At 35.8% G+C, this 24,351-nt stretch overlaps 1 protein-coding gene across 1 annotated transcript in view; it reads left to right on the top strand.

Annotated features, from left to right (window-relative positions):
* Window positions 1-24,351, top strand: part of LOC145666438 (clavesin-1-like) — a 65,368-nt gene that overhangs the window by 5,549 nt on the left and 35,468 nt on the right. The window contains exon 2 of the mRNA XM_081733664.1: window positions 20,110-20,287. Coding sequence (XP_081589790.1) covers window positions 20,119-20,287 — 169 coding nt within the window. The 5' untranslated portion in view covers window positions 20,110-20,118. The remainder of the gene's footprint in view (window positions 1-20,109; window positions 20,288-24,351) is intronic.

Here is a 24,351-nt window from a genome sequence, read left to right as displayed (position 1 = left end):
GTTGGTTTTCTTAATTATCATTTCTGTCAACCTTTAGAAGTAATTCCCATATGATACTACTCTATCTATTGAAAGGCTTAAGATCTGGGGCTGTTATTATGAGGTACATAAATGCAAAGTAACACACAATTCCCAACTATAATTTACATTCAAGTAGCAAACTCGGTTGGATGAATGCACTGGTGTGGAAGTCAAAACGCGAGAGATTTTTTTTTTTTTCGTAAACATATTCATATTTTCACTATATAAAATTTACTAGGCCTATCCATTTAACTATAGGGGTCATCATCTTATTCATATTATATATCATATTATTAACATTTCATTACATTCATTCATTATCTACTAATTTCCGCACGAAATAATATTTTATAAACACCCTATTTCGTACATTTTCACGCAGGCCATACACATATTTACATTACGCAGTAATAAATATATATATATATATAACTATCACAATCTATCACGCTCAAACCACCACACGATCACATTCATCGAACCACGTACTCTTTATTTCGAAGCACCCAAATTGTATTTACTTTGCAGGTTTAAAAAAAATCATACATGTATTTACGGAAAGTTAAATTGTCAACGATTAATCTATTTCTGATTTGTTGATAAAACTGAAGCAACAATGGAATTTTCTACAGCCACGGGAGAGAAAAAGAATTTAATACTACATTTTTAAACAAACAGTAACAGCATATGGGTTTTACTTCTATTAAGAAAATAGGTGTTCTTTATTTCAGCGGACTATTCATTTACTATTGGACCTAGCAAACTGAAATTTTCAGTACAGTAAGATCTCATGCTATCTTATAGGAAGGTATACTCATCCGAACCGAAAACCATGTCCACGGGAAGTAATTTGAGAATAAATGTCCAAAATCAAACAATCTAAATCACTAAGTCATGCGATGTCGTAATGTCAACTAACAATTGAGTACCGAAACCGGACGCTGTGGCGCTGTAGTGGAGGCATAATTTACCGTGTACTGAAATATATACTTGTACTCATTAATCGGAAATTTAATATTTACTCTGGTTTATTTATGTTAGAAAAATGGTACTAAATTAAAGCATATTTATACACTGTCCAAATCGAAAATTCACACACTCACACAAACCTACTAACTACATACACCACTGTTAGTATTATACATAAAGACAACTAACTAAACTAAACATGCACCATTTAGTTACATGCACGTTGACGAAAATAACCTAACACATTAGATTTAAAATACATTACTCCCTCGTCGATATATATACAGTCGGCTCTATTTAATTTAAAGGGGGTCAAAAATGAGAAAGGTAACACTAGGTCTAATTGACCTGACCAATTGTTTACATAATGATTGCCAAAAATTGATGCCCGGGGGGCACCTTAACGAGGTTTATGGAGGGACCCTTCCCCTGAAAGGGGAAAAGGCCCTAAAACGAACAATAACTAACCCATTCCCCCGCTAGAAACTGGTTCAATTTGGAAAAGGGGATAGGAGCCCTTTTAAGCTAACTTAAGCTGCCATTATTATTATTCACTTTACAACCATCAAACCTACGTACATGCGATTACTGAATAAATAATAGAAAGTCACATTTAATTAATACACGAACAACATGCACCAAACAGGTCGTAATTTCCCTAATCCCTACTTGAGTTTGAAAAAAAAAAAAATAAAGTCACTCTTTCACTGTTGTCTATTCTCGATAGGCAGCAAACATGGCTTCCTAGTAAACAGAACTGGAATTTGTTATTTCACTGAATTGCAGCTTCTTTACCAAAATTTGCGGATTTTTCGGGCTCCTATTCTGTTGTAAATCTTTAACTATTGGATTACATTATATGTTACCTTAGTTGTCCTTGTAAATTGGAATTCTTCCCGAAAAATATGTAGCACAAAATTCACAAGCTGCTTCTTGTAGGGTGTCGTCGATTGTTCTGATAACATTGCGCCGAAAAAGCCAGAGGTAAGAGAATTCCTCCAATCAGAAAGAAAACTTTAGCCGCGGAAATTACAAAGCGAATGGAAATTTGGCAAATCCAGATATAACCGGATCTGAAAGTGACTATGGACTAGTGAGAGGGGGTGAGGGAAAGATTAGGTACCTGGCCAAAATCTACATTGGTCTGAAATTAAGGAAATTTATATCCAATAACGGAACTATGTTCCGGTATGACGTCAGAATGGTAAACCTTGTAACTATTCAAGTTATATATCCGTAAATGGGATTTACACTCAATCAAAATATAAATAAATATATTATACAGTGGGAATATGGTTACTAACAAAACCTTTGGGTTTATTATATTTAATTCGAAGTAAAGAGAGTAAGTAAATTGTGTAACTAAACCGAAATTGAATTTAAAAAAAAAAAAATTGCTAGGTACAGGGTGCGTAAAAAAAAAAATTGCCATTACTTTCAACTGTAATGGTATATTACAAGAATATTAATTAAAATTCCTGTAATCTTATATTGGTGTTGTTACAAAGGAAATAGATATTAGAACAGGTTCATATCCGGCCTCATTTCTTAGAGAGTGCAGAAATTAATACTGGGAGAGGGACATTAGCCCTGCATAAAGAATACCACATAACAGCTTATTTATTTATTTATGGAATCTGCAACAGAGCTGTAGATTCTTTACAGCGTTAATTCTTGACTGCATATTTTTGAACATATATTTATCTAATGTGGTTCAGATCCTATATTACGCTGTAGATCTACATCGCATATAGCCTCGGTGCTGAAAAAGATGCTAAACTCTACTCAACCAAACAAACAAATAAACAATTGAAAAAGTTTGAAAACGAGCTGAAACACTCTCAGTCTAGCTCGTTAACGCAGTAAGACAGTTAACATCTATATGGATAGCGGTGATTTTAATGATGACTATCAATACCCCTATATATTTAATTTTTAAACGCCTATTGACGCAACTGCTGCGTCAAGGCCTTAAACCTCAATAGCTCAGCTCCTAATTAAGTTAGGAAGTTAATTTTGGTATCAATGCATTACTGAGGGATGATGCTTTTCATCAATATACATTTTATATATGTAGTGGGTACCACGAAGGAGGGGAGGGTAAAATTCGTGTCTTTTTTGTTTTTTGTTTTTGCATCAGGTTTTTTTGGGGGCTATTCCCCTCCTTGGGGCTACACTCATAAAAACTGATATGTAAAGCAATGAAATAGTTCACTACACGAAGTAATACCCTGTATGTGTACTTGTCGCTTATATGGGGGTGAGGGGGCAAAGTTGGCCAATTTTTTGAGACTCATTTTTTTGACGTAAATCACATTTATTTCAGTACGGTTTCATATAAGACAACGTATTTTTTCGCTGAATTGGTCTAGAAGGATAATTCTTGTTGCTGTACATGAAGTGTGCAGCAAATATGGTACTTTGGTGGAAGTGGGGCGAATGTCAAATTCAATTAATTTTCCTTCAACGCATAAGATTTTTTGGATAATATTTCCTTTGTATTGAAGCAATGGCTACCTTTGATTTATATGATTTTCACAAGTGTGTTGTCTACACATTAGCATGATTTTGTCAGCGTAGGATGACTGCAAGGGGTACCAAAGCCCCTCAAATTCTATAGTTGTTTCTTCTTCTGCTTCTAGGAATAGGGCGGTAATTGCACAAATGTTACCTCTTTGGAATTTGTGCTCTATAAGCTTTCCAACGATGTATCAATTATGCCTCTGTGATAATTAGGGGGGTTACCAGGGTAGGAAGGAGATTCTATGATTTCGTTCAAATCCATGGCTGGCGTAGAAACGTTGTTTCGTGTGATTACCTTTACTGTCCTTAGCAGAGTTTATATTTTTTGTGACAGATATGCAATCTTAGAGGATCACATAAGAACATATCTTGACGATCACTTGTGTTCCGTGGACTACAATTTGAGAAACGCTGCTCGTTGCTACTCCTTGCTGATCTAGTGACTACCACGCGCGGCTTTGGTGTACAGGATTCCGAGTTCGATACCCGATTGGGGAGCATCTGAACACATTATTGTAGTTCGAATTCCACAGTAAAACGTAAGTTCATGTCTTACGTGTATAACCTCGATGCTAAAAAAAAGACGCTAAATATCAACAAACAAACCTCAATGCTGAAAAAAAAATGAAATGAAATCTTTGAGTTTAAAGTCCTACGACTATGCCTCTTAGGCTAAAGGAGACGATGATTAAAACAAATGAATGATGATGATGGAAGTATTGGTGGAATGAGAACGTGAGAAGAAACGAAGTACTCCAAGAAAACCCACGGGTACGATGTTGTCCACCACAAAACTTACTTGGCCGAGAATAGAACCAAGGACCCCACGCACCAGAGGTAAGCGCTGCATCAAAAAGCCACTGTGCGTCCCCAAACCTCATGCTGAAACGGACATTAAAACTCCAATGAAGAATCTCTAAACAGTTACATGCAATTAAGGAAAAGTAGAAAAATTATTAAGATGAAGTTTAATATCCTGATTCTTCAGTAAGAAAATAAATGAATAAAGATCGTTTGGCAACCTTCACCCTCAAAGGTATTTCAAAATTTATTCCAAAACAGTAAATAATAGAATACGATTGTTACAAAACTGTAACCAGTGATTTCTGGACGTAATCAACACGTGGATAGTTTTCTTTCTTTCTTTTTTTTTTTTTTTTTTTTATTGTTTTAGAAAAACAATGACGTCATGTCTATCTGATGGCGAAGAAACACCAAGATATCTTTATTTAAATTCTTAACTTTTGAGACTTCCCTTGACTTCTTAGCCTACGAAACGAACAAACGCTGGAAACTGGGAAACAATATTGATAACATTCGTCATATTAGACAATCTGAATACTTCGTATATATCGGTCAATGTGTCAAAAGGGTCCAGTGAAAACAAAACAACGAAATATGTCTTAAGATAAAGACATGTCTGTACATCTCGCATGTACGTGATTGCGGACACGATGAAAAGTCACACATGCATTTCCTTATATAACCAATAATTAAATTTAATTTTGTTTCCAAGGAATTTGCTTCACCGAAATATCTTTATATAGAGATAGGTGTTATTTACTCTGTCCGTATATCTCTGTCTGTTTGAGAGACAAAAAAAAAATCACTAATTACTTGATGTATCAACCTTAATTTTGGCCAACAGTTAGGAATCGAGTTCCTTCATGGAGGTGATGTCAAACCGGAAGTAGTAGATTATCAACCTCTTCCGGTTTAAACGATGGTCACTCGAGAGTAAAAACGATAATAGATGGCAAAAAAAAAAAAAAACAGTTCGTGCAATTTATTAAGCATCCGAAGGATACATTTAATCTCCATCATTAACTCTCTTATAAACCCGGAAGTGATAAAAATACACCACAACTTCCGGTTTCAATATTTGCTTTATATTCCATCGATTTGTATGGAGAGGTATTCTTTTTTTTCTTTACAAGTGAGTTTCGTTTCACAGGGTGAAATTCCGTAGACTTCCAAAGTATACGAATTTAGTAGTCAAATATCTACAACTACTTAAATAGACGAATTAAAGATAGAACCTGTTTCTCAGAGATTGAATAATAAAAAAAAAAGACTCGCTATCTGTTACTGCTTTGGTCTATGAAGATTAATAAATCCATAATACAGGGGTGGATCGAGGACCGACTTCTGGGATGGTTGAAATACTGCTACTTAAAGCTACTTTTAAGAGCTCCAAACTCTGGGATGGGTTTAATTTATACATAAAATAAGAAAGTTTCCTCTTCTAAGGGGAGGAGGCGATCGGCCCAACCGCAACCCCTGGATCCGCCCCTTCTATAATAAAATACTGCTTGTCACTATTTATTTACGTTTTATACGTTGTGCGATCAGTGTTGTAACCGGAAACCGTAATTTTCACCACTTCCGGTTTGGTAGAGTATTATGAGTGATAATAATATGCTCCCTTGGGACATTGCATCGATTGCAAAATACCGCTTTTCGCTATTTATGATTGTTTTTGCTGTACGGAGACCAAACGTTCAAACCAGAATCAGTTGATTTCTACGACTTCCGGTTTGAATAGAAGTGGAACCTATTCTTGGTACCCTGACTGGATCAATTGAAAAGAAAAATGCTTCATGATATCTTTTTCTTTTCCGTTTTTCCTCTATGGAAGTCAGTATTGAAACCGGAAGTACTAGTAAATTTCAACGATTTCCAGTTTCTGTGGCGCATTGAGAGTGATAGTAGCAGGGGCGGATCCAGGACCGACTTCTGGGGGGGGGGTTTGTCATACTGCTACTTTTAAGGACTCCAAACTCTGTGATGGATTTTATTTTTATATATAAGAAAGTTCACTCTTCTGGGGGGGGGGGAGATAGCCCCGATGGCCCCCCCCTGGATCTGCCCCTTGATAGTAGTAAATCATTCAGACGTTTCAGACGCTTAATCTTTTGCAAAAATCGCTTCTTACTATCTGTTACCGTTTTACTTTCATGGGAATATACGCTGAAGCCGGAAATTTCCGGCTTGAATACAGGGTAACGGAGGAGATTAACCGTATCCCTGGGACGCTGAAGCGATTACAAGATACCACTTCTCGATATTTTTTTAAAGAAGTTTTGCTCTAATTCAAGAAAACTCACGCACACAGTATTTGTTCTACCACAAAGCCCACTTAACGGGAGTTGCGATCGAACTAGGAACCGCATGCGCCAAATGTGAGCGCTCTATCACGAAGCCACCGCGAACCCCCCCACCCCCTTTTTGACACTAGTAAGACGATAGTACACAGTATGCTTAACGAGATATACCCGAAAGTTAACTTTAACTTGTTTACTTTAATCTATGTGAAGGTAAATCCTAGTGAGTATTTTTTTAAGAAAACCGAAACTATCTCAATTTTTCTGGCGCTTACAGATATATTGTCTGATGCCACTCAGAACTGAGTTTTTGTTGTGCTGAAACAGGTTCTTTATTTATGTACAGTATATGTAAAAAATACCCTCTTAGATATTAGATTCTATCTATTGTTGTTATTTTCTGATGGTGACATTCACATTACTTATTTTCATAATATTATATATCATTTTAATTTTACTTAAATTAAACATGATTTATGAACATTAAGATAAAAATTGAAACAAAGTTTCTTATTTAACGTACCATGGATATGTCTTTTAGGCTAATCATCATCATAGGTATTATGCCATTATTGCCAGCTCACTTGCTGTAACTGTGAATCTTCCATGCTCCACGGTCTTCCACTAACCTCTTCGTCTTCACGTGCTACTTTTTTATTTTGATATCGTCCATTAATTGTAGTTTCTTTCTTCCCCTCCCTGTCTTTCTTGTCACGATATTTTGTAGGATGTAGCAGTTCCTTCTTAGCCAATAACCCAACCAGTTTCTCTAACTCTTCTTAATAATATCTAAAACTGTTCTTTTTCCCCCTACCATTTCTAATACCCTCTCATTCGTTTTCTGTTCGACTCAGCTAATTCTATCTATTCTTCTCCATGCCCACATTTCGAAAAATCCGGTCATTTTTCATCATTTTTGCGTAGTGTCCATGTTTCTGACTCATACAGTACAATACTCCACACGAAGCATTTTTATAAGTCTTTTTCTCAATTCTTTATTCAAGGTCATAGAAAATAATATTTTCTTCCTCCTAAAGGCTTCTTTCGCCATTCCTATCCTTGCCTTTATTTCACCTTCACACTTCATATCATCACTAATAATACTACCCAGGTATCGAAAACTAGTCACCTGTTCTATTTTCTGCCCCCCTACTTTTATATTTGACAGCGACCGCTTCGTTGCAATCACCATGGCTTTTGTCTTTCTCACATATATTGTCATCCCATATTCTTCATACCTTTCCTGAAGTCATCTAACGTCTTATTGATTTTCCCTTCAGAGTTCTACAACAAGCGCCATTTTTAGGCTAAAGGAGATAGATAATTAATGATCAATGACTACGAAAGAATTGGTAGAATAAAAGCGTGGAAGGAAACGCAAAGCCTTGAGAAAATTTACAGACGTCATGTTGTCCATCCCCAAATCCCCCCAAATTCATGATCGAAACATGGAAGTTTTTAATTTTATTTTTTTAAAAGCGGATCGAAACTTACCAACTCCTGAAAGGAATTCATTTCTAAAAAAAACCGAACTCGAATTTTTGACTTTACTTGAATTCCAGCTCTCGGGCTAAACGTTACTGAAGAAACATTTCGATTTGAACTACAGGGCTGGTTATTTCCCCACGATTCAGAAATCAGACTTCTAAATCCTCCTAACACAATTGTCATAAAAGCAAGTTTAATTTTTCAATGGTTTTAACCCTCAGAAACCCCCACTCCTCAGGATAACATGTTATAGTTTAATTTTAATACTTTTTTTAAAAATTGCTACTTGGTATAAATTTAAATTTTCCATCCCTCCCAAAAATTAGAAAATGACGCAACCTGAACTGAGCACAGATTTTAAATTCATGATTCTTCCCTGCCTGAGTTTAATTTCTAAAAATTAACTCAAGGAAGACTATATTACATTTATCTAATCAGCATAATTCTTGAAGATATATTAAATTTCAAACTAACAGATACGCACACTTTAAACCTTAAGCAAACGCACACTGATTTTTAATTGCTATAAACAAATATCACTATTTCCATTACTTACAGTGTACTTCCTTACGAAAAGTTGAATGAACTTCTAAAATTTTTCTGTTTTTATCTGAAGTTGCCACTTGTATCCAGCCAGGGTTATCACAATTCGCATATCATCTGCAATGTCAGGATAAAGTTTGTGTGCTAGGCAATGACTTCTCACAGTTTTCGCGTGGTTAGCATGTTGAAGTTAGTTGCTCAACAAGCAAACAATGTTTGCAGTTCAAAGTAACAAGAAATGTTTTCTCACATTAATCCGGTTTATGTTTCGGATTTTCTTGTTTACATCTTCTGTAAAAATAGTTACCGGTACTTAAAAAATAATTTTAAGAAATAAATATTAGGAAAAATAATGCCTATATATGTATATATATATATATATATATATATATATATATATATATATATATATATATATATATAAGTTAAAAGATAATTAATTTTTACTTGTACATAGAATTAGAGTTACGGGATTTGGCTAAGTGGGATATGTATCTATATCTATATATTTTACATATGTATATCGTCGGGTGCCTAAACTAGATACGCAAATATATATCTCACTTTTCCTGAGCATTTTGGAACTGAATAATAATAATAATAATAATAATAATAATAATAATAATAATAATAATAATAATAATAATAATAATAATAATAATAATAATAATAATAATAATAATAATTATTATTATTATTATTATTATTATTATTATTATTATTATTATTATTATTATTATTATTATTATTATTATTATTATTATTATTTCATTTTAAGTGTTGTGGACAGCTCATAGACAAAAATACAGCACTATGATAAAACCATTATATAACCCTTTAAACAGACCGGAAAATTTATAGTATAGAATGATTATTATAGTATGTTAACACCTTTGTCAGAAGGTTAATATGTTAAAATTATAAGGTTCAAACTGATATAAAACAAAAATGTTTTAAAAAAAGAAAACAGTCAATTTCATAATATACTATTAACAGAACTATGCAAATTAAAGTATCATTTAACTACAATTTAAAAGAATGATCAACCTTGCTTAAAATTGCACATCCAACATGCAAAAATCATGGTCACTTATTGTCACATTTTAACATAAAAGGCTGGTTCTTCGATTAAAAGATTAGAACATAAAAATACACGGAAAATACACAATAACAATAAAATAAAGATTGGCAGCTAAAACCCTTGTCATAAAGTTAAAAACAGTTTAATTTTTGTAAGTAATGCTCTGACATTTCTCTTAACATATGTTCATTTTAAATTGTACGACATAGTCATCCTTCTTAGTATTTCACGTTTTGAATTTAATGCAACCAGTGTCGATCAATTCCTAAACGCTATAAATCAGCACTCTTATTCCTATATTTTCTAAGCAATATTCGCTACTATATTTGTTATCCAATAACATTTGGATAAATAATTTATCAGTAACTTTCCTCCTTTCCGATATGGCTTGAAGTTCCCAAAATGTTAACCAATATCCATATTTATGTGCATAATAATCCTTTTACATTTTATAACATAGTGGCCTTATAAAATATTTCTGTACAGCTTCGATTTTATTAACAAGTGAGTTAGATAAGCTGTTCCAGACAACTGAACCGAATTCTAGTTTGGATCTAACAAATCTCTTATATAGGTACACCTAAAAACTGCCGTTTATAAAATCAGGCCATTGATAAAATATAAAACCTATTGTTTTTCTTGTTGATTGTACTATGTCATTTATATGATTGCGAAATTTTAACTGGCTGTCGTACAAAATACCAATTCTTTATTTGTTCAACTTTGATTATTATTACTCCATTAATTTTATATCTAACAAAATATTGAGTTTTATTAGTGAATGTCATAAGTTTAGTTTTCTCAGAGTTGATCATTAATAAATTATTTTCGCACCAACGATTTACTGTATCTAAATCTTTCTGAAGCAGATAATTATCATACTCGTTATCAACTATTCTAAAAAGCTTTGTCATCTGCGTATAATAGTATTTTTTAAATGAAATGAAAAGCTTTGAGTTTTACATCCCACGGTTATGCCGGTTAGGCTAAAGGAGACGGTGATAATGAGTAATGAATAAAATGGTAAAACGAAGAAAGTGAGAGGAAACGGGAGAACGCTAGGAAACCCAGCAACAGGGTGTTTGTCCACCACAAAGTTCACGTGGCGGGGGCTAGGATCGAACCCGGGGCCCCAAGCACCAGAGGTGAACGCTCTACCACTGCGCTACCGAGGCCGCAATATAGTATTTTTAAGTATTGGACTTTTCCCGGTAAATCATTGATAAATAGATATAGAAGAAGTGAGCGCAGGGGAGATCCTTGAGGTATTCCCTTCCTTATTTGACTTTGACTAGATGTTACATTGCCTATTTTTACTTTAAAAGGTGTATTTGAAAAGTAACTTTCAAATCAACTAATATATATTAGTAATAGGCCAATGTTTGTTAACTTACTTAGTAGTAATTTGTGATCAATGGATTTGATTGATTGATTGATTTTGAGTTTTACGTCCCGTTCAGCAGCGAGGCTATATGAGACGTGGACCTACTGATTAACGTGGAATCCGAACCACATGAGCTCCCGTCGGGAATCGAACCCGGGTCTCCCGCGCCAAAGACGCGTACGCTAACCGCTTAGCTTGTGATCAATGGAATTAAAGGCCTTTGATACATCGATGTATACAACATTTACGTGTAAATTACTTTTTAGTGCAAAGTATGTAAAATAAGTAAAATGAATAAGATTTGTTGCAATTAATCTACCTTTATAGGAACCTGTTGTGTATCACTTAATATATTATTTACATTGAAATATAAATGTGGGTGCACAATTAATTCAAAAACCTTAGATCATACACTTACTAAACTTCTAGGCCTATAATTTTTAACGTCATCTTGATCACCACATTTGTATATTGGTACTACATATAATTGCTTCCATTTTGATAGAAATATTCCAGTCTTTAACGATGCGTTATATATGTTTGCTAAATTTGACACTACTTCATTCCTACAGTCTTTAATGACATAATATGGGATGTTATCAGGTCCAGGTGTAGTATTCCTCTTTGTCTTTTTTGCGTGATAGATAGAATACAAATCAACATTTAATCAGGAACAGATTAATGGCGGAGCCCAAGCTTCAGAGCCCCCCAAAATCCCTCTCTTTAATACTAAAATATAGCATTCACCTTATTATATTATAGGCTTCAGACCCATGCTAACTATTTTTCCGCTCGCTATGCTCGTGATATCACTAGAGTTAAGCCTTCTTCCACCAGCGTCTTCACGATATCCATTTTGTGATTGAGTGAGCTATTTTGGGCCCCTATTACAAATCAAATTATTAGCTTGTAGTGACAATTCCTTAGGAATATCTCTGTCATTATTTAAAGCAAATCTAGGGGGTTTTCCAAATCTCCTCAACAATAAAACGTTCTTATTCAAATCAATTTGGACTCTCTGAGATACTAAACAGTCATTCCCCAACATATCTTGGGAAAAATTACTTAACACGCGAAAAGCATAATGAAATATTCTCCTATTAATTTTGAAACGTACAATTGCTACCTTGTTTATCAAAAAATTCTGAGTAATTCCTTTTATTCATGTGTCGATATCCAATATCTTAGCCTTAGGTGAAACTAAATCATCTCTAATTATTGCTATCTGCAAAGCAGAATCTAATACAGCATTAGTATTCTTATTTTCAGTCAATAATGGCATTAAGATCATATTATTTCGTTTAGTAATGGAGTATCTTACAACATGACCCTTATTTCCTAATATAATGTTATCTCTAAATGTACTTTACACATTTACAGACATTACGCGTTTAAAAACTGTTTACGTAACAATCACGCATCTTCTGTGTGAAAATCATGACCACAAAAAGAGGAAATGGAATATATTTTGTGTCTGATTCGGAAATTGTTGATAATTGTTTTCAAACATAGGTGGTTGACATAGGTGATAATTCAAACGCATCCAAGGAATTATTCGTAACATAGGACCCCCTTGAAATAGTCGGCTCCAGGGCCTCAAAAGCCTTAATCCGCCCCTGCATATAATTACCATTATATTCTGTCAGTTTTATAACCTTACATTTTTTTTTGTTTTGGTTGGAGACAAAATTAAAAGAATTATAAAATACAACTTTAAAACATTCTGCTGTCAGTAATTCCTAACAATGATGTATTATTATACTTAATCTGTTTTGGTATTTGTTTGCTATGTGATTTTTTTTGAATGTTCTCCAGAAGTACAAATACTGTTCTCCAGGTTAAGAAGTAAACTTTTCCAGCCTCCAGATACTTCTTTTTGACCACCTTTCTTAAATCATTCTCTTGGTACTTCTGATACCAAATTTTATTTGATTGTTTGACCTTTACAAAATACTTTGTTTTCTTATTTATTAATGATTTAAGGTCTCTAGACATCCACGGGTCTTTATATGTTCTATTACACTATGCAACACTCATTTTGTCCTTGTCTTATAATAGTGATTTCCTGTATTGTTACCTTGAAAGTAACTAGAGAAGGTGTATTGTTTCCATGAAAGTTCGCTTATGTAAGTACTAGCATCGAAAATATGGAATATGTCCTATGTTAATGAATTTATATGCGCGTCTTAAAACGTTTGATGCGTTAAGTTGCATTTATATTTGATTGAAGAACCAGTCAACACAGAGATTCGCAATAGAATCAACATGCATCGAGCAGAGTGTTTTAAGGCTATTTGTGAGGATTTAAAGATACGTGTATATACAGGGTGGCCCAAATTTGGTATACATTCCTGCCTAGATCAATTATAACATTCTAGTTTATGGGTGTATTTGCTTCGGCTCTTCCGAGCTTAAGATGTAAGTAAAAAGATATTAAGAACAAATCATATACGTAGAAACTAAGTCTACCTGATGGATAGCAATAAGATATGATATAAAATGCAATGAGCTGATCAGTACGGTACTATATACCTACTGTTGAGCCACTCTGTATATTTATAACCCTAGAATATCCTGTTATACTGCAATTGTGTCTCAGCATGCCTTTCTTATTAAACATTACAGATATGAACTACTAATAGACAACCGTTCTCTCCTAAACAAACAGATTTGAATGATCTTATTCGAGATCTAAGTCTGAGTAAAAATGGTGGGTAAAATAGCGGAACATAGTGGATAAATCAGTAAAAGCAAAAACCTCAAATGGGACGGCACGAAGTTTTGCTTTTTTTTTTTTTTAATATGAAAGCTGGATTGTGCTTATAAGTATTTATGCTTTACGGATACCCTGCATTCTGAAAGAGTGGCGTTTGTTTATAGACAGCTCGTTTAGAAGTCTCAAGAGTGAGAATCTGTACAATGGGAATAAGCACCTATTTCCTTCTCTATGAAGGAAGACTTTAACAGCTTGAAGACCTTATTGGCCAATTTAGAGTATCCAAAATACAGGGTGTCCGAGAAGTTCTTCCCTGATTACAGAAATTGATAACTCAGGCTAGAAATAAGATAGAAATATGAAACTGGTGTTGAATTGTTTACAAACTATAAATGTTTTGGTCACATCAGTACACTTCCACATGAGCACCCTTGGTAGCACGTAGCACATCTAGGCGATATTCAATTTCCATCCACACATTAGCCAACATCACTGGAGGGATCGATGCAACGACTGTGGTTATTCATTGCTGCAGGGTTTCAAGATCTGATACACGTGTTCGGTAGACCTCATCCTTGACATAACCCCATAAAAAGAAGTCTAATGGGGTTAGGTCAGGAGAGCGTGGAGGCCAAGCTGTTGGTCCATCACGACCAATCCATCGCCCAGGGAATGTCCTATCGAGATAGGCACGGACGTCCAAACCCCAATGAGGTGGTGCACCGTCTTGCTGAAAAACGACATCGGGGCGATACTGAAGCAGCTAAGGAACAGCATACAGCTGCAACATATCCAGGTACACTGCAGATGTGATGGTATCCTCAGTGAAGAAGAATGGCCCGATAATTCGATCGTGCAATAACGCGCACCAAACACTCACCTTTGGACTGCCTCTGGTGAACTCCCTGATCTCTCTGGGGGGTTCTGAACCTCAAATGCGTACATTATGGCGATTCATTACTCCACTGACAAAGAATGTCACTTCGTCGGAAAAGGCAATTCGTCTGAGATAACCATTATCGTCCTCAATACGTGATAGCATTTCGACCGCAAATCATATCGACGTGTACCGTCGTCGGGCAACAAGGCCTGAACGAGTTGCACTTTGTAAGCACGAAACAATAAACGTTTGTGTAAAATGTCATGGATAGAGCTTTTTGGCATCTGTAATTCACGTGAGGCCCTGCGCACCGATTTCTTAGGACTTCTCAGAAAAGACTGCCGCACAGCCTCCACCGTGTTTGCTGAGGTTCTTGGTCGACCAGACCTCGGAAGGTCAGCAACCAACCTTGTGTTTTTTAACTTCTCATACCAGGCTTTAATGCTCTTGACATCAGGTGGAGTCCTCCCAAATGTTGTCTGGAACTGTCTCTGCAACGTGGTTGGTGATCGTGTCTCATGGTACCACAGGACACACTGTGCCTTCTCCTGGTTGGTTGGCATGGCTTCTTGGGCTTCTTACTTACGTACTACAAACCTAAAACAAAAAAATTGAGACTTGGTAAAACAGAAAAACCTAACACAGACAAAAAGTTTTATAGTTTATAAACAATTCAACACCAGTTTCATATTTCTTATTTTATTTCTAGCCTGAGTTATCAATTTCTGTAATCAGGGAAGGACTTCTCGGACACCCTGTATGGGTTGCAAGTAATAGAGGTCTTCAAAATTATTGCCTTACTCATGGGTTTACTGGGCAGTTTCACCAAATTCCCGTGTTATCTTTGTTTGTGAGACAGTAGTGACACCGAGGCCTACTACCGGAGAGAGTACTGGCCACAATGGAAGGAGTACACTGTGAGGACATATAATGTAAAATACGAGCCACTTGTGGACCCTAAGGTGGTATTGTTACCACCTCTACACATTAAACTTGGCATTATCAAGCACCTTGTGAAAGCTTTGCATAGAGATTCTGACACATTCAACTTTTTACAAGGCATGTTTCCGCAGCTATCTCGTGCTAAGATGGAGGCTGAGTGTTTATAGGACCGCAAGTGATGATAAAGATCCAGTCCACTGAGTTTTTCACACTGCTAACTGAGATTGAAAAAGAAGCCCGGAGCAGCTGTATGGCAGTTGTTGTGTTTCTTAGGATATTACAGAGCTGAAAATTATGTGGAACTTATGAATATGGTGACAAACTATGATGAAACAGGTTGTAAGATGTCACTTAAATTACATGTTATTGCCTCTCATCTGGACAGTTCTAAGGAAAATATGGGTACAGAGGATCACGGAGAACGCTTTCACCAAGACTTTAGAACATGGTTATCAAGGACAATATAACGAGAACATGATGAGGAAGTACATCTGGGGGTAATTCATGAAAATAATGTTACGCATCAACGAAAATGTAGGAAAAGGACACATTTCTAAGGTATACACAGGTACACATGGATATCTATCATGGTCGCACGAAGGGTCAGAGAGGGGCCAGGGGCCAGTTGCTCGCAAACCATGCATACCAGAAATATCACACGTAATTTAGCAACCATGGAGATGACCCCTAAAATAATTCTTCGGGCGCCTTTGATATCTACGTACCCAAGGTATGTATTTAAGTAGCCTATTCTTTTGATGTTGTATTATGAGTGTTGAGAAACTTACAACCGAACTCCTTTACTTAATTTAAATGCAATGTCTAATACATTTAATAGTGTTATCTGTTTTTGGAAAAAGTCGATGTTAAACTTACAAAAGGGAAGTTTCATGAGAATTATGCACATTTTCGTAAATGCTCAATGAATATGATTGAGGAATCAACAATAGCAACCGAAGGACAAATTAAAAAAAAAAAAAAAGTGTTGCATAGTGTTATTATTGTACAATTTCACCACCGCGCCCCCGACACAATTGATAAAGTGATGATATGAACGTAATGAAGAAAAACTATCAACGTTTAAACGCGCTCAGATCATTATACAATATACTCCTAATAAATATGTTTTGAAAATGAAATGAAATTTTTGAGTCTAACGTCCTACAATTATGCCCTTTAGGCTAAGGGAGACGATGATTAAAGAGGTGAATGATAATGGAAGAATTGGTAGAATGGAAAAGTGGGAGGAAACAAGAGTACCTGAGAAAAGCCATGAGCACGATGTTGTCCACCACAAAATTACTTGATCGGGGATCGAACCAGGGATCCCATGCACCAGAGGTAAGCACTCTACCACTGAGCCACCGTAGCCTGTAAATACGATTTGAACGTGGTTATATAATAACTAGTGTTGTAAAGGCCTCGAAAAAACGGAAATTTTGTGTAAAAAAACAGTTTTTTACCGTTTTTTTTACCGAGCTTGGTAAAACACGAAAAAATTCGGAAAAATTCAAATTTTCGAATCTTTTACTACATTATGCTTTTAAAATGAAAACTATTTTAAATTTACTAGTTTACAGTTAAGATCACTGAGTAGTTACGTTTCTTGTATTAGAATAGGGAAATTTTGTGGCAACAAATATATATTTGTACCACTTCTTTAAAGTTAGCACCGTAACAGATTGGAGTTATGGCTACAAAAGATTCTAAAATATAATCCTAAAAGGAAATATAAAATATGATCCTAAAATATAGTATAGACGTAATTTGAATTATCTTAAGTAATCTTATAAAGTTACCGTTTTATGGCAGAAAAGTGTTAAAATAACAGGGTCAAAATAATTTTAGTTAATACCAGTATGTTAAAATCAAATATATATTTTATGGAGATACGTATCTTTCTTGTGCTGTGTAAAATTTTCGGAAATTTTGAACCCATCAGAAAAAATCTTTTGTTCGGAAATATTGACAAAACCCGGAAAATATAATTAAAAACTATTTCTTCGCCTGATGCTAATCTTGTTTGCTGTAACGTGTCTGCAGCATATATGTACACAACGTATTTCGCTAGCAGGAAAAATACTTAAGGCAACAGCTTTTAATTTTACTTTTTAGTTTTCTGATTTCTGATAAAAAACCCTCTTTATTATTTGAAATTATATTTTTCGAACAACTCAAAAAGAGAGATTATCTTATTTACATATACACACATACACTACACAAGTGCGTAAATTTGAGCAGCGACAAATATATTAAAGAATTTAATATGTGAAATTTCCGTTCTTTATTATTAGACACCCTAAAGACTAAGAGAATATCTGTTCTTCGCAAGGGGAGAATACGTTTCATTTTGGATATAAGGGACATCAAAACTGTCCCAATGAACTTAGGGACCCCAAAAACTATGAATTCGACACTCGTATCAGTCGTTTTCAGTTACTCTTACATGTCATTTTCCCCTTTAGAAATAACCAATGGGGGCTGAATTTGGATTTAAACGGCATAGGAAGTGTCACTGTTCATCTGAGCCACCCCGAAAACTATGAATTCGACACAAATATCGGCCATTTTGGTCATTTTTATGAACCTCCCCTTCCTCCTCCCCTAAGTTGCGTCCTGAATTTTTCTTTAAACAGCATCGGAAATATTACTGTTCATCTCAGCAACCACGAAAACTATGGATTTGACACAAATATAGGTCATTTTTGATCATTTTATGCATCTCCTTCCCCTTCCCCCAAGTTGCAATGCTGAATTTGAATTTAAGCTTCATCGGAAATGTCACTGTTCATCTCAGCAGCTCCGAAAACTGTGAGTTCGACACTAAGATCAGTAATTTTCAACATATATCCGCACTTCCTTCCTCCAAGTTGCACTTTCAAAGTGAAATGGTAAAATCCATCCCAGGCCTGAACCTCATCTATGTTGAAATTTTTGATCAAGATCAGTCTGGTGGTTCAAGAGTTGTTAAGTTACAAATATAGTCACTTTCATTTTATATACGTAGACTAGCCTTTGGCTAGCTAGGGGCTCCTCCCCCAAACCCCCGAATTTGTTCGTCCTACGGCCTCGCATTTCTTATCTATCGGCTTTTGAATCAACAGTGAATTTCGTGAACTTGCTCTTCACATTTCCTAAATTTGCCCATCCAGGGGCTTCGCCCTCCACACAGTGTCTTTGCTCGGCCTATGGCCTCACACCTCTTGAACCCACAATTCTATTATTTCTTTTCTCTAAAAGATAAGATTTTGTATCCCAAGAAAACGCCCATTTAAATAGCAAGGAATTTCTTCATCCACCTTTAGACTTCTAAAAAATTAAAAATATTCACTTCTGGAAATTTTCCTATCGGTTAGTCCTAGAAGTATCTGGATTTCATGATTCTAATCCTGCCCGAAGTCCCTAAACATTTTGGGGTGTAGAAGACGTTTCATATAATTAACATGGGAAAGATTTTTCACTTCTCCATAAAACAACTCAACGGCTGGAAATTTTTATTTCTGATGATTCACTTAGGTAACGCTAACAAAAACGTACAAGCATACCGAATTTCAAGTTTTTATTCCAATTCTAAGTAAATAAAACATGAGATTATAGGTCCAAAAAAAGGCCCGTTTAAATAACATGTGGAAACTCTTTATCTCCTCTTTAGACCCCTAAAGTTAAAAATATTCACAAAATTTCACTAGATCAAAGAGCACATTTAAGAACTCAGTTTCATTCAAGAACCCTATTTGTTGCAACAGAAACCCTTCATGATGGTAGATGTGTATGCAATTATAAAATTTATGTAATTAATGCACAACCAGTAGTAGGCCTAAACGACTAAAAGGCACATAAAGGAAATGAGTGCACACTATTAATTTTCAAGAGTATTTACAAGTTTTATTTTCGAATGCTTCTTTTTTAAATATTCACAATATTGAAATTTCTCAATTTACATTTTTCATGCGTTCGAAAAAAAAACTGTCCCATTACTAGTAAAACTAACCTAATACAAAGATTTTTGTTATTTTCCCAATTTTTCCGAAAAGAAACCGAAAAAAAACTTTTTTTTTTTTTTTTTTTTTTACCAGCTGGTTCAAAATTTCCGGAAATTTTACAACACTAGTTATAACACACCCTTTGTGGACTGCTCGTGACGTCCAGTTCTGGTAACTTCTAGATGAAATTGAGGAAAGACAAACGAGGGTATAAACCTTGTACATAAATTTACAAATGAGACGAGACGAGACGAGAAACCCTTATTTTTCTCTTATTTCGTCTTATGGGCAGCACTAATTCTTGGTATATTTTGCCGTGTTTGCTTTGATACTTATCGAGAAACGAACAAAGGGATAAATTTATTTTATCAACGCTTATAAATACCATAGGTTAAAAATAGCATAAAACATTATATATATATATTACTATAAGCTTCTTGAAGTATTCTTACTTGTCCCTAATTACTCCACATAGGAACACACAATGTCAGACAGTGAGCCGACGTGTTCAACAAAGAAACGAAGTATTTTTAACAGCAGAAGATTCGAATACTACCTCCCGAGGAAATGGATGCAAATGGCCGAAGATGAACTGGGAGAAGATCCGGAAACGGTTCAACAAGAACTTCAAAAGTTCAGGGAAAAAATCAAAGGTAATATTTGGCCTGTTCACATTTTTAATATGATAAGCAAAAAAAGTATTAGAAGCACTGTTAATTCTATCTACACAGAGCCGTGCCGTGGAAAATCAGCGCCCGACGCGAGAGTATATGATGGCGTCCCCGTGCATATGAGTGAGGTTGAAGAGACCAGCCGCGAAGCGCCACTATCTTTGGCGCGAAGCGTAAGAAAATTTTCAAAAATAAACCCTGCTTTTCTTTGATATTGAGCACTTTTCATTACTTTTTTCCTTCCATTTTATATATGTGCACATGCATTTTCCTAACATAAGTAACATTAAAGGACCAGTTCCTAAAGCAGGAAGGGAATTTAAGTACATACTAGAAATATTCCAAGTAAGTTATCCTCTCTTTTTTTCTTCCTTTTTCTTTCCCCCCTCTCGAATTGTGCGCCCCCTTACTTCGGCGCCCTCACGGCACGGCAGTGCTATTACAATGTACAGAGGAGTAAAAGTGCCATACTCATCAGTGCCTAGACCGTGAAATTATAGTTATTATAGCTAGAAATGTGAAATTTGGAGAGAAAACTCCTTTTGTCGCAAAAGCGAGAGATAAGAAAGGATATTTTGAAATACACTTCTCAACGTGCGAATGGGGGAATAAACTTTTGTATGTGTGTGTGTGTGTGTGTGTTTGTAAGTACTACATTGGGGGGAACCATCACCGGTTAAACACCAGCGCTCTGGGGAACTTTTCAAAAGTGGGGAACTTTTGTTGGTTCCCCAGAATGTTCTGACCAATTTTCCTACATCTGTGGGTCATGACGAGTCGAACGGAATATATAACGTCCGGTTCCCCATTTTGTCGCACACACCAACGCAGATCTAGTGGTGTGTGAAGAAATCGTCTAAAAGTGTGTTAAAAATGAACTTGAAAATTTTCACTAACGCCATCTATGTGTGTTACTTGGTGGCGAGCAGGGGGTTGATCGGAGGTTCCCAAGTAAGTGGAGTTTATACCGGTCGATAGTCCTGAGGATGTAGGGTTTGTGCCTGTCGGAAGTGAAGGGAAGGGGAGGAGTTCCCCTTACTGTAGTGTATGCAAACTAACTTAAATACAGCGGAAGTGAAGGCAAGGGGAAGGAGTTCCCCTCAATGTAGTGTATGCAAACTAACTTGAATACTGCGGTGTTGCCAAATGCATATTACTTTTAACATAAAATAGTTATTGGAAATTTAACAACAAATGTTTTACTAAGATACTAATTTTAATAAAATAGTTATGGTATATATAGAAAAGAAATTGGTTGTTTGTATTTAACACAGTGTGTTAACTAGTGTAACTTGGTACGTCATTAATTAAATCTGGCAACAGTCGTGTGTTAAAATAGTCGCGACATTTAGTCGCCAGTTTCCAGTATCACATTTAAAACACGTGATGGAATGTTGTTGCGTAAAAGGAATGTTTTATAATCTCTGCTCTTCAGAACTGGTTTGAAAGCATTGAAAGGAAGTGTTTCATACTATAATAACTAGGTTGGTTCTTTTAAACACATGGACTGACTGTTGTTAATATAAAAGTAATCTTTTAATATAATTTACGAATAATAAATTGAATAATAAATGGAAAATTTAGTGTAACTGTCACGCTTATACCATGAGAATGGAATAAAACGTATGATGATTGCAAGTGAGGGAGAAAAATTGTGGAATAGGAATCGGAGGAAACAAAAGAATGTCAAGAGAACATTAACTCACTTTAAGGAAGATGTTATTTACCATGAGCGTTGGAATAATGTCCACGTGGTCCCGGGTTCAATTCCTGGGTGGAGCATTCCAATTATAGGCTTCCACCCATCGTCGTGAGTCAAACTGGAGAGTCATTTGAATAAATGACATGACGCACACTAGGTCTAGAAAGCCCCCCACAAGGCTTATTGACGGTAGGGTGATGCAATGGGCAAACCACCTATTCGTCATTCAGGTGGACGTAGTTCCAACAGTCGCTAGCAGATTGTGTTGGAGCCGGCAAAGGACCTATAAGGCCTGTAACGCCAGTGGTTTAGGTTTTGGTTTAGTTATTAAGCATGAACCCACTTGAACTGTAATTGAACAAGGATTCCTGTAACCAAGGATATGAGTTGAAAATAGGATTCGAAATATTGTAATACGTTCAATGTTCTTCCTCCGGAAATCGAGCCCTCATTTAGGCCACCATATGCGCGCACGATGACTACTACAGCAGCAGGAAGGTCAAATAGATATAGTCTGCCGATTATCGAGGGCGGGTTAACCGGGTTAAAACCAGTGTGGTTATTGAAGGGGAGAAATTCCCAGGCACCTCTGAACACTTCCCTGGAACCTCGTTCCTTAGTGCTTTCTAGGGGAGGACTTGGTGATGACATGTGTAATGGTATAATTAATTGTTGTGGTTTAATTACAAGAATTAAATTTATAAACGAACTATCTGTATCCTACGCGCCTTGCTAAGTCTCCAACCGAAATTGAATATAAAGGAACTCGTTATGCATAATTTACTCATTTTTCGAATAGCAACAATTCGCTCTGCACCCTCAACACCCTTGATCGTCCCTTGATTCACCTTATTACCCTTGTGGGAACGTCATTGGATAACTCCAATTTACTAAAATTAGCAACGTTATAACCGTGCTTGTTATTCTCCCTCGTTTAGCTCGAGTTGCTTCATCCCTTCGGAGATGAATCTACATCCCTCAGTTTATTTAGATTTTTTACAAATTTTGCCTGCCATAAGAGCTTTAGTACTTCTATTTTGTAATTGTTATTTGCTGCAATATCCGCTCTCGTGACTCTCCCTAGCTTCTTTATGGGATAACTCCCACCTTATCACCTCTTCCACCTTCGCATACATGAACCCATCAAACGTTTTTCTCTACGTTCGGAACTAACCCCTCGCTTCGCTCAGATGGCTCAGTTAATATACGACTCAGCTCAGTCTAGCTTCGGTTGGGTGGATTTTGGTCGCCTCTTCGGGATCCGGGTTCAAGATCGCCTCTTCCACCTCGTATATACAACCCCATTGATCGTTCCTCGCTTCGCTCGGGTGACCCCAAAATATCTCGAGATTAATTTTCAGTTCGTTTGGATAATTTTAACAAATTTTGCCGGTTACACGGGATCCGCCACTTTTAGTTTTAAACTTTTGACCTCATAATCGTTATCAGTGACACCAAAAATATCAAGAAACTAAATTTCAGCTCATTTGAATAAATTTTAGCAAATTTTGTCCGCCATACTTGATTCTCCATTTTGAATTTTTCTAATTTTGATTTCACAGAAGCCGTCGCAGGGCTGCACACAACAACTCACAACAATTTCATTGCAATCGGGTGAATGGTATGGGAATGCATAAAGGAACGTATGGTCAAAGCCAAAAGTGCCTTACCACCCGTAATGATTTCTTTCCTTTAATACTAGGCAACCCAAAAAATTGGGTATTTGGGATGCTTGAGAATTTGAGATTTGGTACAACGTCTTTCTAATTCTCAACTACCCCAATGACCTTATTTTTGGATTGCCTAGTATTGAAGGAAAGAAAGCATTACTGGTGGTAAGGCACTTTTGGCGTTGTGTATACAAGTATATTTTAGGAAGACACTAATTTTCCCCCTACCTCGAAGTGCTTCAATTTCCACACTGGTTGAAACTTATCTGATGCTCACAAAAAAGAGAAAAGATTGGTATCTATCGTAAGAATCATCTGCAGACACGCTAAAGAAAGAATGAAAGAGACATGGAATTTGACAATGAGATGCGAGATAACGACTTTCAGGTATCCGTCCACCTTCACCCTTGACCAAACTGTTTTAACTTACAAGACTGCAAGTACAAGTCCCTTCCTCATGTAACAGAATATTTCCTATGACCTGTTCGTCAACTACTGCCTCTATTATTTTCGGCATTGGGATAGTGTTTCTGTGTATTCATGTTCGATTTTAAAGCGATAACAAGCATCCCTTTCTCATCTACTGTCTGAAAGAAAAAAAAAACATTTGAGCTCTGCCTTTCGATAAAAAGATTGACTATTTTACATATAGAAAAGACGCTGAAAGTAAAGGC

This window comes from Thermobia domestica, chromosome 12 (assembly GCF_964235325.1).
Source record: "Thermobia domestica chromosome 12, izTheDome1.hap1.1, whole genome shotgun sequence".
NCBI lineage: Eukaryota > Metazoa > Arthropoda > Insecta > Zygentoma > Lepismatidae > Thermobia > Thermobia domestica.
This window is presented reverse-complemented; position numbering and strand designations above follow the sequence as displayed.